This window comes from Nelusetta ayraudi, unplaced genomic scaffold (genome assembly GCF_046127955.1).
Source record: "Nelusetta ayraudi isolate G7.1 ecotype Tasmania unplaced genomic scaffold, CSIRO-AGI_Nayr_v1 ptg000174l, whole genome shotgun sequence".
Classification (NCBI taxonomy): Eukaryota; Metazoa; Chordata; class Actinopteri; order Tetraodontiformes; family Monacanthidae; genus Nelusetta; species Nelusetta ayraudi.
This window is the reverse complement of record NW_027466223.1, coordinates 968,023-984,912: the sequence shown is the minus strand read 5'-3', so window position 1 is coordinate 984,912 and position 16,890 is coordinate 968,023. Positions and strand designations below refer to the sequence as shown.

Sequence of the window (16,890 nt, the reverse complement as noted above, 5' to 3'; positions counted from 1 at the left end):
CATATCTTTGTTTAAAAGACAGGAATGACTTTATTCTTGGATTTATGGAATACTACCCCCCGCCCCCAAAAGTGAGTTTTCCATTGTGAGACAATACATACATGAATAAGCTCTGAGTAGCCAGAATGAAGTCCAAAAAAAAAAAAAAATGGGTTGGAACAGCAGTAGACGAGTGACTTCTTATGTCTTCTGTTCTCGATGTTTCTGGAAGGAAAGACGGCAAGAAAGAGAGAAAAAAAAAAAAAAAAACATCTCACGTTCCAGTTGCTGCTTGCGGGTGCTTTGTGAATTGGATTGGCAGGTGCGCGAACCTTTACCTTCATCAGATTGCCGAACGCCTTGAGTAACTTGGGCGTCGGCGGCTTCGGCCCAAACAGAGTGAAACCTTTCGGCTTTTCCTCGGTGGCTTTGGCCGCCGGCGCTTTGGCTTTGGTCAGCTGCCTTTGAGGTGAACGACACACACACACACACACACACACACACACACACACACACACACACACACACACACACAGAGCCGGGTGAGGCCTTTCTAAAGCTGTTTGGGCTTTTCATCCACTTGAAAACAGATTACGAACTCACTACAATCAGCGTTTTGGTTCACAACGTTTTACTGTTTGCTTGTAGGACATTGTTGTTGTTGTTGTTGCTGTTGTTTTTTTTGGTTTGTTTTTTTTTAATTATTATTGATAATAAAGTTGCATCTCTTGTTAACTTTGTCTCCTTCAATTGCATAAGTAGTGCAGCCAACTTTCATTCTGAAAAATAAAGGATGCCTCCCTTAGTGCTCGGGGTCATGACCATGGCAGGCCAGTGGCTCGCCAGCAGTGGTAAATCATAACTTTAAAAATTGTATGTTTAAATTGTATTGAAATCTTTTAACACACCAGTCAATAAAGTGCAAGATGGATGGCTTTTACAAAGCAATTAAATAAGGATGAAAAGAACAAGCTGATACTGATTTATAGCCGGCTCTACGCAAACTACGCAGCCAGCACGCCGTTGTTGCGAATGGGTTGCGCAACGGTATTGCGGGCAGCTACGCAGATTACGGGTTTTGAACGCAAACGTGAGTTTGCGTTGAAAATAAATTTACGTTCAAGACAACTCGGAAGTGCGGGGAAAAACCCCGTCCCGTATCTTTTTCGAAACTGGACGGACCATATCAAGACCGTATAAGTACGGGACAATTCTGTATTTTAAGGGACGGTTGGCAACTCAAGGCATGAATGGCCGACGGAACTAATATAATCACCAATATTCATCGAAATTTAAATGGTACAACTCTCCTCTGTGCGGATGAAAGCAACTTTGCTATGCTATCTCTAGCTAACTGTCTTTTTTATTTTTTTATTTTTTAATTAAAATTTTTAAAAATGAAACGGCCTCAACAAAAACCATAGACTTGAGCCGGACTTACCTCCCCTTCCTGGCCAGAACCTTCTGAGACTCGGGGTAGTGGATGAGGATATCGAACAGGTCCTTCTTCTCCAGGACGAACAGGTTAGCAAAGCCGTGCGCTTTCACGTTAGCCGTGCGCCTGTTTCCTCCGTCCTTGGCAGACTGTAGTAAACTGAGGGTGAGGGAAAAAATCGTTTCCAGGACAAACACCAATGTTGTGGTTTGTTAATCGTACAGAAAACTAGACTCCCATAGTATTTGTACTCTTAAACATCTACAACGGCACATGAAAAATGCAGTTCTGCACTAGGCGGAACAGCGCTCGTGCAGGATGTGGCTATTGGCTAAATGTTTGTGATTGCACTAAAAAAAAAAAAGAAAACTGCACTTAATACCGATTCTTAGCGCAGTACTGCACATTACATAAGCATAAAGTGTCCAAAAACTTTTTTCCACCACTGTGTAGTAAATGCACTTCTACGGCGGTTTACAGCCCGTTTCTTTAAGTGATGAAATGGAGAGCAAAGTATTTTCTGAACATCTCGGGACACTGATTTTCACACATGATATTGATGGGCCTAAGGTGAGTAAACTGCCGTTGGTTTGGTACCAATTGGACCAACACTGTTCGAGTGTTAAGCCTCTTCAGTCTGGGGTGGCTGCTGCTAGGCCCTTTGAGACATCACGTCATGGCTCCTTGCCCTTGGTGATGTCACCCAGAGGGCCGAAACTTGCAAAAATGAAAGTCGCACCTGATCTCTCCAAACACACAGCCGGCCTTCAGCGTGACGAACACGATGCTGTTGTCCGGTCCTCCCACCACCTGCACCGCTCCGCCTTTGATGATGTACATCTCCTTGCCGATGTCGCCCTGCGGGTCGCGAGGAAAAATATTTGGGAGTTTTATGACCGCGTGTGGCACTCGCGCGAGCGCGCCAGCTCACCTTCTTCACCACAAAGTCTCCGGGCAGGTAGATGATGGACTTGAGCCTCAGCAACATGTCCACCAACATCTGCTGATCACAGCCCTGACATAGCAGAGAGGCCGCGGGAGCGTTCATTAAAAAAAAAAAAAGGAGCATTGTGCATTTTTTTTTTTTTTTTTTTTTTTAAAGAATGTGCTGCTAAACAGAAGAGTGAAGGACGGGGGACCTTGAACAGATCGATCTTCTGAAAGGTGGCCAGGTTGATGTCCACGGCGATGGCGACCCTCATCACCAGAGGCATCTTGTCCAGCAGCTCCGACTCATCTGGAAAAAGACAGGATTATTGTAAGGCTGATGTCTATATTAATTAAATGAGTGTTAATAATCCACAATTGGTCATTTTTACTCCTTGTATTGCAGTTTGTTACCATTTAAATGTTTATTATTTCGTCATTTTCAGTGTTTGTTCATTTGTTTTTTTTGCTTTTTTTACCTTTCTAAAACTCACCCAGCATGCCCTGAGCGGACCAGGTGTAGTTGTACCAGGTGCGCACCCGGTTTTGGACTTGCTTGGGGATCTTGTAGGTGTTCATGTAGTCGACGCAGCCGTCCATGGACGCCCGGAAATACGTCTGTGCCGCCGTCGCTGCTCCTATGACGTCTCTCATCTGAGAGAAAAGAATGAGGAGGACGGTAAATGCTTGGAAGTGTAGGGAAGTGTTTTCGTCGCAGCTACGTGGCGGGTCCCGATCTTTGAGAGGCTCCTCCCACCTGCCCGATTAAACTGGAGAAGACGAAGACGCCGATGAAGAAGTTGAGCATCTGGAAGGTGATCTCGAAGGTGGTGACGGGCTCCGGGAGGCCGCCGATGTTGATGAGACTGCGCACGGCAAAGTAGTAACAGCGCAGGTACCTGTGGACAGGCAACAGGTTGACGGCGACGTGAAAAAAAAAAAAAAAAAATCATTTAAAAACACTTTTGATTACGCAATTCTACGACACTCGTGTCAGTAAAATTGAACAGAACGACATTTTGATGTAAATGCAAAGTAAAAATCCTCCTGATTCCGTTCAATTTTGTTGTGATTGTTTTTGCAGGTACAATATTTTCACTTTACCAATGCTTTTTGACAGTTTGTATTAGCACAACGGCTTTCAAGCCAGCTCTTTGTGATGTCATAAAGGGCTCAGACACTTCCAACTCTTCCAACTTCTCTGGAAATGAAACTGAAATGAAACTATAAAACCTTTCAAAACATCTTTTGCAGTGATTTTAATAACCTACATTTGTACCAGAATTCGTTAGATCTTCGATAGAGCTTCAATTTGCATTTCACTTGAAATTTTTGTCGGGCCTTGTCGGGAAGTTTACTTGCGCGAGATAGGATGAAATCCAAATGAACGCGCGCGTTGTTTGTCGCTTGCGGTAATTTTTCTTTTCAACTTTACGTACGCTGTGCCGTTGCCATCGTACACCCAGGTGGTGGAGGCCAGGCCCTGGTGCATCGACGCCACAAAGTACGCGCAGGCGTTGAGGTGGAGCATGAAGAGCAGGTAGCCTGTGGTGCGGGCCACTCTGCAAGAGCAAAAAGACACTGCTGTCAGACATGGAGTTAGTCCTTGCAAAAAAAAATAAAAATAAAATAAAATAAAAATCTCATGGCTCAAATTCTTCATTCTCCCAGTTTGTCGCGCAGCCCCGCACCTCCAGATGTAGGCCTTGGCCATGACGCTCTCCAGCCGGTCGCTGAACTCGAAGAAGGAATCGATCTGGAAAACAATACGGGTGAAGCCAAACAGGGGGACACGACTGAAGTTGTGTGTTCAAGAGTGTGCTGCGGTGCAAAGAGAAGCAGGGGCTTCCTTACCCGGGCGATGCGGTTGAGTCTGTAGACGGATGAGAAGTCAAAGTGCAGGCAGAGGAGGTCAAAGGGCAGGACGCAGAATATGTCCGTCTGAAAAGAGTTGAGAGAGTTCAGTAAAGGTCGCTCACGCTCTGTGTGGAAAAAAACAACAAATATTTTCAAATATCTGTTGATCATTTCAAGAGCTGATTACGGATCTCCTCACCTTGAAGCGAGGCGACTTCCGGTAATGTTCTTTAGTCTGAGCTCTGTCTTTCTGCAGGGGATAAATGGAGTGTGCGGCAGGTTTCAGAGCGCTTAAAAACTGCACATTTTATACAAGCAAGTACTGGCATAAAACGAAAGAGAAACTGTGTAAGTCACGAAAAATTTAAATTCTGGTCTCATTTGCTAATAATAAGCGTTTATTTGTTTCTTTTATCCTTTTTAGCGTTGACCAAAGGTAATGCGATGTCATATCGGTGTGAAGGCAGACATCCGAACTCATAAACACAACATAATGTAAAATATATGCGGCAACGATTACGTGCTTAAAATTGCAATTAAGTTTAAGTTGCAATCTGTTTTTGTTTGTTTGTTTGTTTGTTTTTTTGCTTCGTGACTCACGATGATGTCCCCTCCTTTGACGAACTGCAGCCGCGGCTGCCAGATGACGATGTCGACCAGGTTCACCAGGTCGCTGAGCATGTCGCAGATCACCCAGTACATGTTGGCGGTCGGGTAGTGGTAGGGGAAGGCCAGCCGCGCGGTGCAGAACCAGGCGTTGTAGTTGAACGCCACGGCCACCAGGGACAGCCAGGCGATGTAGCGCCGATCTGGAGGAGGAAGGCGCTACATGCAGTTCATGCAGGATTGTATATGTTTTTTTATTTATTTCCTGACTGCTTGTACATCCACCTAAAGCAGCGTTTCTCAACTGGTGGTTTGCGACCCGAGAGATGTTTTTGTTTCCAGTTGCATTTCGACTGGGGATTTTCCCTTTTTTTCTTTTTCTTTTTTTTTTTCAAAGGCATTTTCAAAATACATATTTATAGAGAAAATGTTCGGCATTTATTTTGCAGGACGCACAAATCAATTCAGCGATTCCAACATTTTTTTTTTTTTTATCAGACATGATAGAAAATTGGCTAGCTTCTTTCATTTTTGTGGAATCATTTTGAACTGCGACTTCATCCCTCCATCCATCCATCCATCCATCCATCCATCCATTTTCATCACCCACTTCTTTCTGCACTCAGGGTCACTGGGGTCTGATGGAGCCTTTCCCCCAGTTCATCGCTGGGCCGCATAGAGACACAAAGACTGACAACCATTCGCACTCACACACACACACACACACACACCTACGGACAATTTAGAGTTCCCAGCTCATCTCACATGCATGTTTCTGGACTGTGGGAGGAAGCTGGAGAACCCACACAGACACAGGGAGAGCATGCAAACATCCACCGAGGCAGCAGCACTCGACACACAATTCAATTCGAGACGGGATAGAAAGTGGGCAAGCGTTTTTAGCTTTGTGGAATACTTTGGGTTGTGACTTCGTGACAAGGAAATAAATGTGGGTCCTGAGACGCCAGCAGTTGAGAACCACTGACCTAAAGGGTCCAGCGTGTTCCCCAGGATGCCGTCCATGGCGTTCTCGACGGGCCTGAAGAGCACGTCCAGACAGAAGAAGTTGATGTCCGGGAGGATCTTGGCCACCTTCTTGGCCTCCTTGGCCAGCCTCTCCTCCTCCGCCTTCTTCTCGGCCTCCAGCCTCTTCTCCTCGTCCTTCTTCTTCTTCTCCTCCGCCTTTCGGGCCGCCTCCTCCGCCTTCTTTTTTTCCGCCTCTTCCTTGGCGATGCGCTCCTGCTCCTTCAGCTTGATGTAGTCGGGCTTCCTGAGGAGGGGCGCTGACCGGGGAGCACAGGTGGTCAAGTGAAAGTATTCTCATTCTGTACTTAAGTAAAAGTAGGGATTCAACTCTCTCTCTCTCAAAAAAAAGAGCACAGGTTCTGAAATGTACTTAAAACGAATAAATTAGTGAAACAATACACTCATTGATTCACTGTACAGAGTTTGTGTGTAAAAAGTAGATATTTGTGTACACGTGCTGGGAGTAAAAGTAAAAAATAAATACTCAAGTAAAGTACAGATATCTGAAAAAGCTACTTCAGCACAGTAACAACGTATTTGTACTTCGTTACTTCGCACCTCGCACCCGCGTCCGTACTTACTGACAGGCGGGCTGATTTCCGGGGAGGTGGCGTAAGGATCGATGGCCTTCTCCTTCAGCACCTGCGTGCGCTCCCTCAGCATCCTGGCCAAATTTCTGAGCGCATCGTCCGCCACCTGGGAGTAGACGACCGGCGGAGGCGCTTCGCTGGAGGGAGGAAAACTTTGTCAGAAAACTAACCGGGCAGCACAGGAAACAGCTGGTTGACTCACTTTTTTGGAAATAATCGTGCGAAGCTGCGCTATGTACGTGAAAAGAAAGGGCGGAGGTGCAGTACAGAAGAGAGTCCTGCAGGTGGTGCAACTCCACTTTGTTTCCATGGCGGCAAAAAATAGCCAATTTAATCCTAATCTTTAAAAACCGACAAAAAAAGAATAGCAAAGTACAATACAAAAATGTTTAATTGAAATTGTGAATCTGTGAAATGCAAGTGGTATTTTCTTTTTTTTGTTGTAAAGTTTAGAATTAAAAATTAAATTCTGTTTCTTAATGTTCTTGGATTGTTGATTACGCTTCTAATCGCATTTTCTTTTTTTTTTAGGTGTCAGGGCACGATCAGTCCTATCAGTCAGTGCTATAATGTTGCGATAATGAAGCCCATCTGACCACTCACACGATTGCGCTTGAATAGTTTGAAATGTGTTCATCCACTGCACCTGTGTCAACGTTTATTCTGCCTCCTTACCCATCGGCCCCTTCTGGATTTGCATCAGGAGCACCAGGGGCGGGAGCGGGAGCAGCTGCGGCAGGAGCGGGAGCGGGAGCGGGAGCAGGCGCAGCTGCGGCAGGTGCAGGAGCGGGAGCAGGAGCAGGCGCATCTGCGGCAGGTGCAGCAGGTGCAGGAGGAGCTGCAGCTGGAGACAAAAACCAAACGAGAAGCCGGTGAGTGACATGATACATGAGTTATCCCTCATCTGAGCAGTCGCTCCCACTGATCTGTGCACTTTGTGACAAGTGTAATAAAATGACACCAAGCAATATTTTTAATTGGAAAACATTCATAATTTAATTTTTTTTTGTTGTCAAAAACTCCTGCAACTTTCCAAAGCGTTCGGAATCACTGTCCATCTGAACATTTCCAGCCCGTTTACCTGTGACCTTTGTGTTGGCCCCACTTTTTTCTTTTTTCCCCTCAATTAATCCTTTAATCCCAAAGTCAGGGAGACGACCAGTCCTCTGCCAACCAATCGGCTGAAACCAAACACACCCCCTCACCTGGTTTAGGCTCCTCTTCTTTCTTCTCCTCCGCCGCCTTGGGCTGCGCTTTCTCCTCCTCCTTCTCGGGGGGCTTCTCTTGCTGGAAACAAACATAGCTCGGTGGTCAACAGCGGCGCTGCGCTGCACAACTACCGCCGCTGCAAGTCTAGCAAAAACGGCCTCAGAGCTAAAGCCGTCTGATCCGAGTCACCTCAAGAGACCTCGAGAGTGGAGCGTATTAGGAGTCACACAGTGGCCAACACACAAACAGACCCACGAGAGGAAGATACGTAAACCTGTATAGTGTTTAAATTGTGAAACTAGCACCAAAGAGATGAAAGGAGGAGCCTGACCTCCGTTTAGGTCGCAATACGAACGACAACAACAAAAACGAAAAAAAAAGACACAGGGTCCAGCTGAGACGTTCTTACCTTCGGAGGTGGAGGCGGGGGGGCGCCGGCAGGGGGCTCCGGGGCCCCTATCAGCTTCTTGAGCCTGCTGAACATGGTGACGGGAGCCTGCCCGCGCAGGACTCACAGGTCCCAACAGAATGCCGAGGGATCCTCTGCGCTCGTCCTCTCGCATCTAAACTTCCAAGAACCATTAATTCCCCGAAGGCACTCCCCTTTCTAACGTGGCAGATCGGCTGGCACGGCCGCCAGTGGCCAAGCCTGCTGGCCGCAGGCCAAATAAAGGGACGCTAAGAAAGGAAAAACCAGCCAGTTGACTTTATTTTTTCCACTGGCAAAAATGCACTGTAGCGTCGCATCTACTGAGTCTTTGAAATGATTGCCTGTCATGAGAAAAGGACACTTCAGATAAGATAGGACAAAAGCTGTTTTCAATACTCTGAATACCTGAATACACGAACCCTCTAAAGAGGCAAGGAAACATCTGGTCATTTCCAGAGCCATATGATAACACACAATGATATAATAATGAATATGACATGGACGGTTTTATTGCTGATGGTTACATGAAGTTGATTTTCCACTTTTGACTGATGGGATTTTGCACATTACTTATATCTTAATGTCCACACAGGGGAATGTTGTTATAATTTACATGAAAAAAAAAAAAAAAAAAAAAAGACTGGTTCACTCATGAAAAATCTTCTTATATCTTATATCTGACACCGTGGAAGCTGCGTTTCTAAATATAAATGTAATTGGGCCGGGCTCAGACAATATCCTGTGTTGCCATCACGTGATTTATTTGCCGACACTTGATTTATCGACATAATCGGGCGACTCGTGTATGGCCGCGTCGTCGTGTTTGCGTGGAGTAAAGGTTGCTGCGCATTTGGACAAGCAGGGTTAATCCCAACCAACTGCAGAATTTGCAGAGTCCTCTTAGTGAATTAAGCCGGGAAACGTCCCTTGTGTCTCTGGAAGGATTAGCGGGCACTTCTCCGTCTTTCCTTCTCTCTTTCTCTCCCAGAGGAAACCCACGGCGATGATGAAATATAGGGGGGAAAAAGAAGCTTGAAAAGCCAGAAAAGTAACTTGTTGTTCATTTATTTAAGAAAATATCATTTGAGAGCTTAACATTCGGATGTAATATTGAGCATAAATGTTACCGTTATTATAATAAAATAAGGCTTTTATAACTAAAGCAACATTAAACACATGAGCAAAATGACAAAAATGGTAAATTAGCGGTTACACGAAAATGCACATGAAGTAGCGTCCACTATCAGTGCACATATTATGTGTGTGACATTTTAAATGTGTATTTGTGCGTTTTATTTAAATTTTTTTTGACGTGAACAATTTTACATTGGAGGTATCATTTGCTCATATCTAAGAGCCCAACAACTTATGGACTAACGCCGTCTTTTCACCAACATTTTCAAACGATGGAACACACACTCAGTACCTCAGTGCAAAAAAAAAAAAAAAAAACAAAGGTCAGGAAGTTAAAAACAAAACTGTACATGGACTCCCAAAAAGGAGTCACGATAAAACAAATTGGCTCCAGCTCCCTTCCTCACTTGTTATCTCCAGCCTGGGGAAAGACATGGGAAACAAGGTGGATTCAGCAATCGGCCTCCTAGTCATGATTCTGGAGGTGACATGTGAGACGTGCGGCTGTTAGTACCTTCATTTTGTCAATAATTGCTTTGTTGATGTTCCCACCAAAGGCACGCAGCAGTTTAGGGGTGGGCGGTTTAGGTCCGAACAGTGCCAGTCCTTTCTTCTTCTCCTCCTCCACCTTGGCTGCTGCTGGACCCTTGGCCTTCATCAGTTTCCTGAACACACAAAAATTGTACACACTTTGTCGTACAAGCACGACTTGGGAGTTTCTACCCTAGAAAAAGTCTTTAAGAGGGGCCCTGTTATGAAAAGCTATATGTATGTATCACTGTGTATTACTGGCACAAAAAAAGTACAAAAAAAAAGTACAATTTGCTAATTTAGGTGTATAGAAAGTTATATAATTATAATAATAATAATCTTAGTGTACCATAAACAATGGTCAAAATGGAAAGAACAGTATGTTTTTTTTTCTTTCCACAATGGTACATATAATGTGTATTTTAACGAGCTGTGGTTCTTCTCTCTTATATTTTGGCACTTGTGGTTATAGAAGTGTTTTAACCTTACCCTGTGTAGATGTTCTTATTTAAAAACAAACAAACAAACAAACAAACAATAACAACACATTTCCGGTGGGTGTATGCAAATTAGCGAAGCGCGCGACAAGTCCGGTACTTCCAAGTGGTTAGCAAGCTAAAGCTCGACCGAGTGTTCTTGCTTTGCACTCGTTGTGTTCGCGACCAAAAGAGAAGACACTCTCCCACCGAGTGACTCCACGTAAGAACGTAGCGAAGTTCTAAACCGGCTACTCTGAAGATGTAGCAAGTGCCGAAACAAAGTTAGCCGCTAACGCTATTATTTATTAACGCTAGTGACTCGTCTCCCGATTGGACAATCACGCAGGTGGGCGCAAAAGGATAGAACGCCGTCACTGCGGTTTTCGACGTGACGTTAAAACAAGGGAGGGGAAGTTGTCATTGAGCAAAAACGTTGTTATTCCCACCAGCTACCTCAACACCTGTTTGTGGACCCCCCAGCGAACCCCATATGAACAAATACGATCTAGCTCCATTCGTCAGAAGCGGGACTCAAGTCGGAGGTCGCCCCACTCCAGGACTGCAACCACAAGTCGAGCCGAGGCATGCTTGGTTTATTCTACTTCAGGTAAGAGGCTGCTGCTGCCCCCCTCCGAAAAACGTTTGCAAAGACTGAATTCACCCGCCGTGGTGATGTTTGGCTGTCTGTCTGTCAGTCAGCACCCGCCGTGGTGCTTATTTCAACGTGAGAGACGACCTGTTCGCACGGTCAGGCAAACGTGCTAGTGTTTGTGTTCAATGGTGTATCTGTCTGATGGTATTTGCTGTGTATGGTTAAATAACGTCTCACGAGGGTGGCAGGTGCGCCTTAATGAAGCTAGGCTAAACCTGTTTTTATTGCATTTATTGCTCTCATTGCTTTTGTAAGTGCGCCAGATTGGTGCCAGCTGTCGTCGTGTCCGCATTGTAATGCACAACTTTGACTGTTCTTTTCGGAATACTAATCAAAAATACATTTAGTGTGATTGTGTTGTGTGGCCTGTAGGAATGAATATGAGGTAACTTTAAGCCAACATTGTTCGACAATCAGCAGACCGGGGACCTGGGTTGCAAAGTAGGTCAATACTGACACCTAGTGGTCACTTTTAGAGTGCGACTTTGACGTGAAACAAGTGAATATTGTATCATTTTTTTTTTTTTTTCTAAATTACTCCACATGCGGCTTACCGTCCCTTCCGCGCCAACACTTTCTGGGATTCCGGGTAGTGGACCAGGATGTCAAACAGGTCCTTCTTCTCCAGGACAAAGAGGTTGGCGAAGCCGTAGGCCTTGACATTAGCAGTTCGCCTGTTCCCTCCATCTTTGGATGACTGCAAGAGACTGATGATAGTAGGGGGGTAAATGGATATTTTTGTTTGTGGCTATAGAGATATTTTATTATTTTCTGTCTAAATGCAACAAAGATGAAACCTTTCCTTTACCTGATTTCTCCAAACACACATCCGGCCTTCAGAGTGACAAACACAATGCTATTGTCTGGTCCTCCCACCACCTGTACCGCTCCGCTTTTGATGATGTACATCTCTTTTCCAATGTCACCCTGTAGGAGCGAACAAATGAAAAAAAAACATGAAAAACATGAAAAAAAAACCCCAAACCCCGCACTGCAACGATGCAGACGATCCAAACCCCTCCAAACTCATGTGTTGCATTACTCACTTTCTTCACCACAAAGTCTCCGGGCAGATAGATGATGGACTTGAGCCTCAGCAACATGTCCACTAACATCTGCTGATCACAGCCCTGTAGAGACAACCGGGGATGTAATGTTGTGTCTGAGCTGCAACATGCTTTGCGAACTTGTCTGGCTTTCGAAACGGCACCTTGAACAGATCGATCTTCTGAAAGGTGGTCAGGTTGATGTCCACGGCGATGGCGGTCCTCATCACCAGAGGCATCTTGTCCAGAAGCTCCGACTCATCTACGAGGCGCAGGGCGTTTTTAAAAAACTTTTTAAAGTTTCTTATTCCCAAAGAGCGCTGCGTTGGGGACACTTACCCAGCATTCCCTGCGCGTCCCAGGTGTATGTGTACCAGGTGCGGACTCGGTTCTGCACCAGAGACGGGATTCGGTTGTTGACCATGTAGGAGACGGTGTTGTCCATGGAGGAGCGGAAGTAGGTCTGTCCTGCGGTGGCTGCACCAATGACGTCCCTCATCTGAGGGGAGGTCTCATTAAAAAGCATGATACCCACCACTTATAGCTACAACACTGATTAACCACCCAGACGAAAAGGAGGCTAACTTCTAAGGGGGTCGAGCCAACATCCCCACCTGTCCGATCAAACTGGAAAACACGAAGACGCCCGTGAAAAAGTTGGTCATCTGAAAGGTGATCTCAAAGACGGTGTGCGGCTCGTTGAGACCCCCAATGTTGATCAGACTGCGGACAGCGTAGTAGTAGCAACGCAGGTACCTGCGGAGAGCAAGGTGACTTAGAGAACCCCATCACATCACATTGTACAGGACCGGACTGTTTAATAAGCAGGTTAAAGCAAAGTTTGTGCAGGCATAGTTGCGTTCATGCCAGACAGATTGAATTTGTTTTTTAGGAAAAAAAAAAGATATGTGGACGCGCAAAAAAAAAAAGCTCAGTACTCACGCGCTGCCTTTACCAGAGTAAACCCATTTTGTTAACCCGATGCCCTGATAGGCTGATGCCACGTAATACAGGCAGGCGTTGAGGTGGAGCATGAAGAGGAGATAGCCGATGGTCCGGATCACTCTGGCGAGAACAACATTCCATCAGTCTGTTGCCAAGGCAGCTGTGGCCAAGTTTACATCGTGACTCCCGACGAAGCAGTTTGAATATACTGTGCACGATAGTTCATGTCGTTTTCTGTACGATTTACTTTTGGCGTGAAACAAAAAAACAACAACATCATTTGTGATAAGTGAATGTAAGCTAGCGACTCTCAACTGACCTCCAGATGTAGGCCTTCGCCATGATGCTCTCAAGACGGTCGCTGAATTCAAAGAACGTGTCTGCCTGGGGGACAAGTATGGCAAAGCTGCAGGTTAATTTTTTTTGCCCTGAGACGATCCCTCGCCGTAACCGAGAAGGGAGCGGATGAGGGCGAGGGCTCACCTTTAGCAGACGGTTAGCTCTGAAAATGGATTTGAATCCAAACTGTAAGTAGAGCAGGTCGAACGGGAGGAGAGCCATCGTGTCCATCTGAAAGGGGAGGGACAACCGTGGAACCCAAATGGGGTGAGTGATTAGTTAGAGGCTCCAGTGCAGGTGTCGGGCACAAGGGAAAGCGCTTTTTTGACGGAGAACGAAAAACAACCATCAACCATTCAGCGAAAGGTCTCATGCCATGCAAAAATTCTCTTCGCAGATGTTTTCTCACAAGGTTTGTCTGGACCATTGAATGTTTGCTTCTGTTTTCAAAAAAGAAGGCCAATATGCAAGTGTAAAAAAAAACCCAACCTGCATTCTATCGTTACGCCAGCAGGGACCGCCAAAAATGTAAACACAAAAACAAAGTAACCATAAAGACAGCAGTCTGGAAGGTGGATGGGATGCTGGGACACATGCCGAACTCACCCTCCAATCATTGGCCACCTCTAATTCCACATTCGAATGTGGAATCATCCGGTTTCAAAACACCGACGCTGGCGCTGACCGTGATGCTTTCACGGTCGGCACCATTTGAAAGCTTCTGAACGGTTGCAAAGTTTCAAACCAGTCTTTTTTTTAAAAAAAGTTTTGTACAGTCAATGGTCCCAAAAGAAGTCCACTTTCCCAGTAAATTTTGCTAAAACACAGCTCTAGAGCTCAGCCCTTCGTGAAGACACCAGACAGGTGTTGGCTTTGCCCTCTAAGAAGAAGCTCAAACCCAGTGTTTTTGCTACCGGCTATAAACAAAGGGCCATCAATGCTGTATTTTTTTTATTTTTTTTTGGACAGCCTCACGGTTTTGATTATTTCTACAGGGCTTCTCCACCGGCACCCGGGATACACGACTACAAATTTGACAATTAGTTGAATACGAAAACCTCAGATTGAGTTTAGATTGAAGTTCACGTACCATAAATCTTTCCGTGTCTCTGTAGTTCTTCTTGGTCATCACTCTGTCTTTCTGGAAGAAAAAGGGGGACGCGTCAGCCATCCAGATGCTCAAACAACAGGGCACGGCCGCTCGCGTGGGACTCACTATGATGTCGCCGCCCTTGACAAACTGTTTGCGCGGCTGGAAGACGAGGGTGTCGGCGAGGTAGATGACGTCGGCCAGCAGGTCGGCGGCGAACCAGTAAGGGATGGCGCTCTCCTCGTGATACGGGAAGCACAGGCGGGCCGTGATGAACCAGGTGTTGTAGTTGAAGGCCAGGGTGACCAGGCTGAGCCAGGCGACGTAGCGGCGGTCGGTGAAGGGGTCGATGGTGCTCCCCACCACGGGGTCCATACTGTCCTCGATCGGCTTCAGGGCAACGTCCACCGCGCGCCAGGCGGCGTCCTTGGCCTTGACCTTGAAGCTCTTCGTCTTCTCCGCCTCCTCCGCCTCGGCCTTCTTCTTCTCCTCCTCCTCTTTCTTCTTCTCCTCGGCCTCCTTCTTCTTCTTCTCCTGCTCCTCCTTCTTCTTCTTGTCGGCCTCCTCCTTCTTTATCCTCTCCTCCTCCGCCAGCCTCTTCCTCTCCTCGAGCAATGTGGCGTACGCGCCCTTCCCCAGCCGAGGCGCTGTTGAGGGGAGACGACGGGGGTTTCACGTCGAAGGAGTGCAGAGGGAGGGGAGAGTGCGGAGGAACAATGACGGTTCGGACTCACTGACAGGAGGGCTGATTTCCGGGGACGACGCGTACTGATCGATGGCCTTCTCCTTGTAGAAGTTCTGCCGCTCCCTCATCCGAAGCACGATGGATCGGAGCTGTTCATCGGAGTACTTGTTGATGACAATTGGCGGTGGTGGCGGCGGGGGCCCCTCTTCCCTGAGAGGTGAAGAAGACAGTCGAGTCAATCCGTGACCGGATCATTCGAGGTACATTTCTACCGGTACCGCAAATTTACCCCAGTGATGCCCGAAGTTCCCTTATTGTACACATTGTCATATCTGCATTTTACGACTAGTAACCACAAAGACCCATACATCTCCAGAAAACACCATGGTTAGCCTTCTGTTTACATGCAGCCTTTAGCAATAATGCTTTGCTTCAGCTACCTGCTGCCTGCAACCCACATGTTTGGAGAGCAAAGGGGGGCTTGTCACTAACACTGGATGCACGGTATGATTTGGAGCCAGTGCCCTTTGTGACATCACCACAGGATTGATATCCAGGTCTGTGTTTTATTATTATTATTATTTTCTTTTTTAACATGCACCTTCCGACAAGCAAAAGAACAAACAAGCGCGCAGTTGAGTGTGGGGTTTTGTGACGCCCTTATCTGCTCTCTTGGCGTCTGTCGCCTCCCGGTGGACATAATCCAGTAAGTCATGATCGAGCCAGCGACCTGCGAAGGTGTGTGATCAAAAGGGATTATTTATAGTCAATTTTAATCTGCCGGTGCCCCACTGCTGCTTTCTGCCGAAGCTCACTAGCTCCTCTGACACACCGGTCGCGCTGCGGCGCTCCCAGACTGATGGCATCAGTCAGTTTGTGTCATGGCATGGCCCGCAACCGACTATACAAGCCCCCCCCCCCCTCACTCCCCCCCTCACCCCCCGCCGTTGTGACGCTGCAGCGTCTTTGTGCAGCGTCTGCATCTCCTGGGGGAGATTGCCACATGCGTTACGGCACTTTATGTACCTGTACTTATCATGCTCTATTGCTGTACCAGAAGTGGCCTCGGTGAGCTTCTTAAATCTAAAAAGCTCCAAAGCCCTTAATCCAGTTTCTTCACCCCCCTCCCACTGTTGATATGCTCGCTGCGCCAGGGGATAAAGATCCGACACGCCGCTCTCGTCTCTCTGTGCCACTCCGCAATCTTGTCAGGGAATCTGTTTAATTAGCGTCCACCAGGTCATTATTTTGATACGGTTTCTGGTGCGAGGGCCTTGGCAGGCCTCTTGTTTTTGAATTAGTTAGGAAAGCTGAGACGATGGGAGAGTGACCACAGCGGCAAAGCTTTTTTCAAATTAAAACTGGGACGCGTCATGATCAAAACGTAGGCGAAGGAGGCCGGCGCTGAAACATTGTGACGTTGCTCGGATGCAGTATGAACGTTGCTGCAACAAAAAACAACCGCGAGAACAAGTCTTACCCTTCCGCAGGAGCTTGGTCAGGGTTAGCTGGAGCAGGGGCCGGAGCTGGAGCAGGGGCCGGAGCCGGCGCCGGTGCCGGAGTTGCGGCCGGAGCCGGAGCCGGCGCCGGTGCCGGAGTTGCGGCCGGAGCCGGAGCCGGTGCCGGTGCTGGAGCTGGGATGAACGGCAATCCCAATTATTTTCCTTCTCCGAAATTGATAGCCGCATGCTAATCTAGTCAATCTACAGTCCAGATCACACCTTTTCTTACTGCACAGTACTGCTTTGGAGTTTACAGCACAAGTGCTCATCCTAAGGGCCTTTAAAATGTCAACATTTAAGATACAATTTGATTTTGGGTTATCACAATAGCCATTAGGTGTCCGCATTTAAATCAACCCAAAGAAAATACTTGTCTCTGTAATCTAAGTGAATCATCAAATTTTTGTTTTGAGAATTGCAACGCTTGT

General features: G+C 46.7%; 2 protein-coding genes across 2 annotated transcripts; both read right to left on the bottom strand.

The window, feature by feature from the left end:
* Window positions 1-6: 6 nt before the first annotated feature.
* LOC142880888 (cyclic nucleotide-gated channel beta-3-like) lies at window positions 7-8,113 on the bottom strand. Its single transcript, XM_076014863.1, has 17 exons — window positions 8,039-8,113; window positions 7,626-7,707; window positions 7,096-7,264; window positions 6,412-6,557; window positions 5,791-6,087; window positions 4,799-5,007; window positions 4,398-4,448; window positions 4,196-4,282; window positions 4,033-4,097; window positions 3,781-3,903; window positions 3,099-3,240; window positions 2,836-2,995; window positions 2,554-2,651; window positions 2,346-2,429; window positions 2,154-2,272; window positions 1,421-1,573; window positions 7-441 (listed from the first exon to the last, which is right to left on the bottom strand). Exons 1-17 carry the CDS (start codon window positions 8,111-8,113, stop codon window positions 12-14), a joined length of 2,490 nt encoding a protein of 829 aa, XP_075870978.1. The 3' UTR covers window positions 7-11.
* Window positions 8,114-9,519: 1,406 nt separating this feature from the next.
* LOC142880879 (cyclic nucleotide-gated channel beta-3-like) lies at window positions 9,520-16,544 on the bottom strand. The gene is made up of 15 exons (XM_076014853.1): window positions 16,441-16,544; window positions 15,010-15,170; window positions 14,402-14,922; window positions 14,276-14,326; window positions 13,330-13,416; window positions 13,166-13,230; window positions 12,844-12,966; window positions 12,516-12,657; window positions 12,241-12,400; window positions 12,066-12,163; window positions 11,902-11,985; window positions 11,664-11,782; window positions 11,410-11,562; window positions 9,708-9,858; window positions 9,520-9,614 (listed from the first exon to the last, which is right to left on the bottom strand). Exons 2-15 carry the CDS (start codon window positions 15,086-15,088, stop codon window positions 9,597-9,599), a joined length of 1,851 nt encoding a protein of 616 aa, XP_075870968.1. The 5' UTR covers window positions 15,089-15,170; window positions 16,441-16,544; the 3' UTR covers window positions 9,520-9,596.
* Between the last annotated feature and the right edge of the window lie 346 nt (window positions 16,545-16,890).